The 9,591-nt window shown below is 34.0% G+C and overlaps 2 protein-coding genes across 2 annotated transcripts; one reads left to right on the top strand and one right to left on the bottom strand.

The window, feature by feature from the left end:
- Positions 1-788: 788 nt before the first annotated feature.
- Positions 789-1,659, top strand: LOC111400891 (probable calcium-binding protein CML45). Its single transcript, XM_023028342.1, has one exon. The coding sequence runs from the start codon at positions 885-887 to the stop codon at positions 1,497-1,499; it is 615 nt and encodes a 204-aa protein (XP_022884110.1). The 5' UTR covers positions 789-884; the 3' UTR covers positions 1,500-1,659.
- A 2,044-nt stretch (positions 1,660-3,703) lies between these two features.
- Positions 3,704-7,684, bottom strand: LOC111400876 (pentatricopeptide repeat-containing protein At5g39680-like). The gene is made up of 2 exons (XM_023028320.1): positions 5,390-7,684; positions 3,704-4,588 (listed from the first exon to the last, which is right to left on the bottom strand). Exon 1 carries the CDS (start codon positions 7,578-7,580, stop codon positions 5,490-5,492), a length of 2,091 nt encoding a protein of 696 aa, XP_022884088.1. The 5' UTR covers positions 7,581-7,684; the 3' UTR covers positions 3,704-4,588; positions 5,390-5,489.
- Between the last annotated feature and the right edge of the window lie 1,907 nt (positions 7,685-9,591).

The following is a 9,591-nucleotide window of genomic DNA, read 5'->3' as shown; positions in this document are numbered from 1 at the left end:
CTCCATATTGTGCAGAGAGTTTTTTTTTTCAATTTTACAATATTGAATTATACAAAATTTAGAAATATAATCTTCACATTCAATTCAATCATATCAACACTATTAAGGAATACAAGCAAAATAGTTTGTAAATTTCTTATTCAAATATAAAATATACAAGCATATTTTTTCTAGATAACATATTGCTATGAAATTGTAAAAATAATTTATAATTATTTTCTTATATCATGGAAATATTTTTAGATATTGTTTCAAAAACTTTCCAAAAAAACTAAAATTCATATACTAATAAAAATACGATAAATACAAAATTCGAGCAACGCACGTAATAGGGACTAGTATAAAGAAAAAATACACGAGCAAAATTTTTTAAAAACGTATAATAATAACTCAAGCCAACAACGACAGGCTGCTAAGGAGAATTTCTAATTCTTGTTCATTGGGTCAAGGACCTTTAAAGAAGCTTCAAGTCAAGGAAATACCGAAGCAATTTGCAAAAGTCAACCAGTCCAAAAGTCGGGGCAATTTCTTAATAAATTCCACATAAAATATCACCAATAAAATCAGGCCAACTGGCTCTAAACCCATCAACTTCTACAAAGCGCAGTAACAAAGAAACTTCCTTGTACATTTTCTTGGAGTAACAATTTCTTCATGTTTTTGACACCTTCTTTAAAAGACTTAGACTGCACCTCACAAGAACCTTCCTCAAATTTGAAAGCCATCAATTTCCAAAGACTTTCCAGTTTCCATCATGATGCATATAAACCCCTTCTCATCTTCAATTTCATCATATCATTTCCAGTAATCTGGTTTTCATCTGCATTTAAGATATATTTTTTAAACATTCTAATCCTTTCGTCATTTAGAGAAAATCATTAGCCATGTCTCTCATTTATTTGAATCAATTGCCCCTAGAGAACATATCGATGAATACAATTCAACGTATCGGTCTGATTCTTGGATTGATCGATTTCCTCTCGCTCCACATAATCCTGAACAGGAAGAAAATCTGCAGTTTTTTATCAGAATGCAAATTTTCAATCCAATCCCGATTGATTAGGTTCAGTGATTCCAAAGTCCAGGCTGGAAGGAACGAGGATTTTGACTTATCCAAGAAGAAACCGTCCTTCAGAGAGAAGATGGTTGATGGAAGTGTGTACAAAGGAGATATAGAAATAGTTCTAAGAAGTATGGGGATTTTTTGCAGTCCAGAAGGAGGGGAGCTTCCAGAAAAATTGGATGCTAACGATGTTTTAGACATGTTTGGAGAGAAGAATCCTTGTTTGGATGAAGTGAAATTAGCTTTTGATGTGTTTGACCAGAACAAAGATGGATTTATTGATGCAAGAGATTTGCAAACGGTTCTATGTTCTCTGTGCTTAAAGGAAGGATCAGAGATAGAGAACTGCAGGAGAATGATTAGGGTTTTTGATGAAAATGGAGATGGGAGAATAAATTTTAATGAATTTGTAAAATTAGTTGAGTGTAGCTTTTAATCAATATTTTAAAAACCGACCCGACTGTTGACCTGAAAAAGTTAAAGGGTCGAGGGTTGAAAGGTCGAATCGTGGTCGAAGCGAGATCGAACCGATTGTAATAAATAAATAAATATTATATCATAAAAATTGACAAAATTAAGTTAATTTTTCAAATTAATTCATGTAGAGACAAAAACACCTATTAACAATTACATTTGGGTACATTTAATTTTTATTTTGTCATAAAGTGAATTGTTTAATACTTCTATAGTATTTTATTGTGCCAATGTATTTATAAAAAAATCCCATATATTTGGTTAGAGCTACTGCTTTTTTAATTTATTCAACTTTTATAGTTGGAAAACTATTTACCAACTCAGCATCCTTTCATGAATCCCACATCGGAATCTGATATCAAATCTCTTGAAGATCACTTCTATGTAAGTGCAGGCTAATGGCCACATTATGTATTTGTTATGGGCCTTTAATTATGGCAGGCTGAAACCATAAAACAATAACATTTAATTTAATTATCTAATGGACAAAACCGGAAGAACCGGTAACGGGTCATTTGATTTATGGTTTAGAGTCGAATTTTACCGGTATTAAATTTAACAGAATTTGAGCATTAACCGAACTGGATGTCGGACCGGTTTTAAGGTTGAATCGGCCGGTCCGATCTGATTTTGATAACATTTCTTTTAATGCATTATTGTTTTATTTTAGTTGAAACTTAACAGACTTCAAAGTTCAACGTTTCTTCTTTATCTTTTTATTTTGTCTAGTTGTTTGTCATTTTTCAAATTCAACACATTCTTTTCACAGACGTATCATTGTGTGTTACGTTGCAACCTGTAAGAGTACGGAATCAAAATCAGTGATTTTCAAGTTTATTGATCCCATGAGGAATTGTGAATTTTCTTATTGCTATTTAATTCAATTCTTAATTCGTAACCTAATAAAATCATGCATTCAAATCGATCGATAATCCACTTTTATTCAATATTATTTTTCAAGATATATTAAATTTATATTTAACATGACTTGATATTATTCCTAGTCTGAATTCATATGAAAAACATGTATTGATTTAAAGGATTTATCACACATGATTACCTAACACCTATTGCTCATGTCTTGATTTAGAACCTTCTAAACTTATTGTCTGTATTTCTACATTAAAACAAGCAATTTACTATTTAATTGGTGATCAAATAGTTAAATAATTCAATAGAAATGCAAAACCAATCAATAAATACTAAACTAATTATCTTGAATTAAAATAAACAAATAATAAGGTTCATCATTTATCAAATACAATAAAAAACTAAGACACATTCTTATAATTAAATTACACAAGAATACTTGAAAAAATATCGCCAAGAAATAAGAAATATGGAAGAAGTAGGAGAAATCCACGTTCTTAGCTCAAATCTTGAAAACGGGCTATGAATCTTCAAAATCCTTGTATGATTTGCCTTGAATTGATGCATAGACTTGTTCTTTGCTCCAAAATATGTCGAATATGAGAAATTTAAATCAAATGGAGGTTTCCCGCGTTCTAGTCGAGCTTTGGTATTTAAACGATGCCAAAAAAATTGTATTGAATTGTTACCACTAGGAAAAATCGGATTTTTTTCATTTTTGTACCGAGGCCGATTGGGATGCCTCAATCGACTCATTTTTTGTTGGGGTACGTGCCTCTCCTGCAGGCAAGCCGCGTGCCTCCTAAGTTTAGATAGTCGAATAGTTTTTAGTATTTTTATTATAAATTTCCCTTTCAATATCCAATTGAAGTGATTTAAAGCGCATTGGAAAGCTCACTCAGAGGGCTACAATTCTTCTAGAGGTATCATTTTTCCAATTCAAATGTTTTCTTTGCCAAAATTGAGTTTCAATATGAGGTTGAAAATTCGAATCATAACTTTTCCAGCTGAAAGTTAATGTGTAATAATACATTGACTATACTTTATCCCTTTGACTTATTTCCTCAAATAATTGACCCCTAGCACTCTCAAATATATTTATCGTAAGGTCCGAAACAACTTTTGAGTATTTAATCTTTAGTCCCCGAATTTTGGATTTACTTCGTTTTAGTCCTTTTCCATTATTTCTTTCAATTCTTCATCCAAACATGAGTTTTTCACAATAATAACTATAAATAACAAGTTAGGCACAAATTCGTCCAAAGAATGACAAAATATCATATTTAGGAGCCCGAATAAGTATAAAAACTACACTTATCATTATGGATTTCCACTTAATCCAGTACGTATAACATATATTACCATGATTTTATCAAAGTTACTATAACTAATGGCTTTCCTCCTCTTTGTTCCTCTCATAAATGTTATCGAATTCATCCAACTGTCATATTCATCATTTATCAATATTTGAAGAAGATATTTCATCAAAATACTAACCTGTAGCTGCAACTTCATTAAATCTGATCCTTACTGACCAGAGAACGATTAAATGCTGAATATAACCATTGTCATTGTCATAGTAAAGAGACTACACATTCTGGCAAAGTAACTGGTGCTGAACTTGTACACAAACATCTTAACTATCCAGTAGACAGGACGATACCGTGTGACACCCCATCAATTGATGCTTTAAACTCTCCTGATATGCTCACCTTGGCTCGTCTTCAGGAATATAAAGATTGAACACTGGATGTCTATGGATGACATTCTAATATGATTGTTGATTTCAATTCTGCCAACTGATCCGAGAAAATTATGCAGCAAATGCTGTGTAGAGAGAGCTGAGAGGTCCTTTACAATTACCAAGCCTCGTCCATAAACCGTCAGCCAATGAAAGGTACTGTTAAGTTGTAGTCACTTTCAAGTAGAAACCATTGCTTCCTTCAAGAGAGCATACAATGCAAACTTGACGTCCAAAAAAGGTATATAATATTTTTACAAACTGAATCAACATCCAAAGTAATGCCTTGTACTTGTACTGATTGCGTTTTATGTCCAAGCCATAAGTTCAATCTTGGAATTCTCCTCCTCAAATACTTCGAGCACTATACCCAACCAATTCAACCACTTGTCAGTTACCTCCGTCCACAGTTCAAAAACATCGAGGGGAAAAAAAAAAGCCTGGAAAAAACCCAATGAAATCGTGAATGAATATGAGCATTCCTCTTTACTTTACATCTCTTGTTTCATAGTAGTGAAGCACAATAAAGACGGCAAAAATTGATGGAAACCAGGTTCTCCAAATTTCTGGTTTTAATGCATTTTAAGGATTACATGGTTTACTATCTCAAAACAAAATTTTGACAGCATCTATAAAATTTCAATTATTCCATTTTAGGTCTGGTAGAGTGTAAATTCATGCCCTGATTTCATTATAGATTTCAGTGAGCTTCAATTTTGCAAGTCATTGAACTAACATTCAGTTCACAGAATTAGTGATTTACCAGATGAGGGAGAATCCTTAAAATTAGCAAAAATAAAACCTAATGAAAGAAGTTACTACTGTAAGAACTAAAAGCAAATCCAATGTCAAAGTCACATATTTCACAGAATTTAACTGTTGACTCACTCTTGCTCATGTTGGTTAGCCTTCAATAGTTAAATTTTTTTTTGCTCAATCAGTTTTTCAGGCCAAGTCTTGGTTGGATGGTTCCTAACTTAAAATGTGAACTAGGAATTCTTATGTTGTTTCTTGGGTGGGTTGGTTGACCCTCAAAATAGTTATTAGAATTGCTTTGGCCATCGATCCAACCAAGGTACTAGATTGTTCAATTTGTTATTCAATTGGCAGATCATTGCTTCTCTTAACTTATAAGTTGCCTTATTTGAGGAAGAGGATATGGAAGGATATTAGGTTTATGAATTGATAATTTCTGCAAAAACCTTGCGACCAATTTACAAATGCCCGACAGTATAAATTACCTAGATTAGCTATATGCAATCCCCTCCACTGGGAGCTGGATGGTTTAAGTGGCATCCCTGAAATATCATGAAATATTTTTCCCCAAGCTGAGCCTATATCTCACCAGTAGTCTGCACAGGAACAGCATCCCTCCCTGAAACTATGAAAACGGCTGACATCTCTTGCAATTATCAATCTGTTTGTGACCTTTGAGATAAATTTAACGGGAGAATGGCAATCATCACACATCCTTAGGTTTTTAATGATGCGAATAGGTGCCCCTGGGGGTGTCTTCAAAAGTGCATATGCTATAGCCAACTTCTCACTGTGATAACCGAGGTAATATTCTTTCTGTTCCTCTTCCACATCACGCAATTCACAAGCTATAGCTGGGACATAACCCAGTGGTTTAATTTCAGGCAAAAGCTCCTTTACTTTTTCACGAATAAGAACAGCCTCTGGATGTTCGTTGTCATCAGAAACAAATACATGTGTGTCATTTCTTATTTCTGTCCAGCTCAATCTAGGCTCTTTCTTTATGTTCCTTTCTCTCATTAACTTCCGCATTGCCACAACTCCATCCCACCTCTTTGCCCTGGCATGCATATTTGACAACAGGATACAAGTTCCCACATCTTCAGGGTTCAGATGCAACACAGTTTCTGCAACTCGATTTCCTAAATGATAATTATGATGCACATAACAAGCATTGAGCAAAGTCCTCCAGGCAACAATGTCCCATTTTATTGGAGTTGATCGCATGAAATTCTCAGCATCATCAAGCCTCCCTGCTCTATCCAGAAGTCCAACAATACAGGTGTAATGCTCCAACCCCTGTTCAATGCCAAGCTCTCTCATCATATGGTTCAGATAGTAGAAACCTTCATTTACTCTTCCCAACAAGGCACAGGCAGAGAGTGCCCCAACAAAAGTTACATAGTTTGGTTGCTCTTTCGCTGCTAGCATCTCGTGAAACACAGCCAAGGTTTCACTACCAAGCCCGTGATGAGAATAACCAGTTATCATAGAATTCCAAGATATAACATCTCGACAAGTCATATTTGTGAAGACGATACAAGCATCTTCAATCAGGCCACACCTTGAATACATATGGATCAAAATATTACTCACAATACTGTGATTCTTCATCCCCATCTTCATGATGCTTGCATGTAGTGAATTACCAAAACCAAGTGCTGACAAACCAGCGCACGAGTGCAAAAACACTGCAAATGTGTACTCATTTGGCAAAATATGCTCGAGTTCCATTTCCAGAAATAGTTTCAATACTTCTTCAAAGCACTCGTTCTGTAAATAAGCAGCCAATATTGCTGTCCACGTGCCCACATTTTTAGTTTGCAAGCCTTTAAAAAAATTTCTCATGGACGAAATTTCTCCACATTTTCCATACATGTCTATGACCGAGCTACCAACAAACAGATCAAGCTCAACACCAGTTTTGAGCATTGTGCTGTGAATTTGTTGGCCCAGAGTCAAATCACCAAGGCGAGAGCAAAGCCCAAAAATATTAACATAAGTAATACTATCCCACTCCAAACGCTCGTATTCTGCGGCCAATCTGCACAAAAACTCAAATGCTTTCCTCATATATCCATGATCTAACAGCACATTTAAAATAGAATTATAGGTACACAAATCTGATCTAGGGGCCCAATACAAAACCTGCATAGCTCCTTTCAAATTCGACCACATTGAATACATGGGCACAAGTGCATTATTTACATACTGATGAAAAATCAATCCAGACTTCAAAGCATAACCATGGTCCATGACACTGTTGGCCTCATCTAGCAACAAATAATGAGAACAGCACGAAATAACCGTCGCTAATATGTACTTATTCAGGCATAACTTGTCTACTTTTACCATATTCCTGCACAACCCAATAATTTCAGAGGCCAAACCATGATGCAAGTACCCAGCCATTAAACTTCCCCACGAAACAACATTCCTTTTGCGCATTCTATCAAACAATTGGCGAGCAATTGTAATTTCACCACACTTCGAGTACAGATTGATCAAAGAATTTCTCTCGATTACGTTATCTCGTGAATCTTGATTGGATACAATCAAATGGGCATGAATAGTTTTTCCGATTGTGAGGTTTTTAGAGTCGGCTGACACTTTCAAGAACTTTCTTATTTCAGTATGGTTCGGTACAAACATTGGCCGCTGTATTTGGCTGACCATTGGCGCCAGAGTGCAACTGTTTCTAAGGGATTCTCTCTTGTTACGCTTATATATGCTGGGCGCCACAAACTAGAATTCGAGATGAATGAATTGGAAAGGGGTGCATAATTAGCACCATTGAATACTTTTTCATCTTTTATATTCTTTTTGACTTTACATTTAGGGGGTGTTTGATAGCCATCTTTATATAAAAATGTATTTGAGAATAGCAAATTGATATGAAATATGTGGTTGAAAAATAAGTAAAAGTTTTTTATTTGCGTATAATATTATTTTAATAAAAAATGTATGATTAAAAAGAAGAGAAAAAAATACATTTTGAAAAAATGGCTACCAAACGGGGCCTTAACTAAAATCCTAATATTTATGAAATAGATTTTTCAACTAAAGTCAAAACGAATGGAATTATACTATTTGTACATTGATTGTTGACACTCAATTACGTGTAAAATTTCGTACCTTGATTATTTCAAATATTGTTAAAATTAACGATAAATATGTTCGTCACCTCACATGCTGTCAACCTAATTTGTACCTATAACAAAATTGAAACAAATAAGGAGAAAAAAACAAATTTGTCCCAAAAATTTTGACAGTTCAATAGCGGGCACCAATCGCATAGAGGCACCCAATTTATCTCACATCCCAAGATGTAAGTCCAACTATAGCTGGAAAAATGTAATGGCTTTGCAGAGTCAATGTGGCTTTCAAATGCCTTAAAACCATTTCATGGTTTGAATGGTAAAATCTATGTCAATAATGATGGGGATAGAGCCATAGAGGTGCACTCACATATTCACAAAACAATGTGGCATCCTAAGTTGTACGTAAATTGGCGACACTCCCAACAAAAGAGTTTTCACCCATCCTCGCCTACATTGGATGCAGTTTCATCTTTTCTATTTGACACGTGGAAGCATGAAGACATTCAGGCAAAATAGATAAAAATTCAAAATTTATGAAAGGAGCGACATTTATAATTAAAAAACTTAACTACAATAAAATTTATCATGAACAACGTCTTCGGAAGTTGAGTGGCATCTTCCAATCTTCATCGGTCTTCCATTATCGTGCAGTATGATGTTGAACTGTGTGGATGTATAGATTTTAAATGAAAGAATTTAATAATAGTAATGTTGGAATATGATGGAGATGAATATAGTGACTTTTTTAAAATTTTGAAATTGTAATAGGAATAGATATGGAATGAGGTATATATATAAAAGTTGTGTGGATATATAATATTTAAATGAATAAATTTATTAAGGATAATGTTTGAACATAACGATTATAAATATAATTTTTTTAAAAGTTTTAATAGGTTTAGATTTAGAGTGTGATTGATATATAAGAATGATAGATGAAAATTGCGGCTCCTTTTATTTAATCCTTAAAAATTCAAGTAGATCAACTTAGGAATGACAACAGGACGAGTCATCCCCGTCTTCCACTCTATCCAGGATTTTCGAGCAACTCGATGGAATGGGATATAAAAATATATCTGTTTAATGCCCCATTTATATTTTATTTTATTAAAATAAAAAGTGGAGATAATATTTCATGTATCATTCAAAAGTATTAAAAGAAAAATCATTTACAGAAAATCTAACTAGACAACATAAAAAATCAGATAATTAGCACAAAAAGTCTCTACCGTTTGTACTCATTGCGTAAATCGTTCATATTGTTTTAGACTTGTCTTTTGCACTCTCATCTCATCCTTTTTCTTGCGGAGCTAATCCTTTCCATCTCACTTAATCAATTCCTTCAATTAAATACGCTAATTGACATAAAACGTCACTATTGTATGCTTCATTGCACAAATCATCCCTATCATTATAATTTTAGCCTTTGGACACTCAAATCGACTTTCTTTGTTCAAAATGTCATTGCCATCTACTTTCTCTATTAAAGCATTGTAAAATAAGTAATTTGCCCTCCTCTCTCACAATGTTCTAGGGGCGAGGCGGTGGGAGACCTTTAAGGTTGAGGTTCAACCTTTTTTTTTTTT

This window comes from Olea europaea, chromosome 10 (genome assembly GCF_002742605.1).
Source record: "Olea europaea var. sylvestris chromosome 10, O_europaea_v1, whole genome shotgun sequence".
Classification (NCBI taxonomy): domain Eukaryota; kingdom Viridiplantae; phylum Streptophyta; class Magnoliopsida; order Lamiales; family Oleaceae; genus Olea; species Olea europaea.
The sequence above is the reverse complement of the archived record's forward strand: the minus strand, read 5'-3'. Positions and strand labels throughout refer to the sequence as shown.

Coding starts and splice junctions, on each gene's coding strand:
- LOC111400891 (XM_023028342.1), top strand. CDS start 885: ATGTCTCTCATTTATTTGAATCAATTGCCCCTAGAGAACATATCGATG.
- LOC111400876 (XM_023028320.1), bottom strand. CDS start 7,580: ATGGTCAGCCAAATACAGCGGCCAATGTTTGTACCGAACCATACTGAA.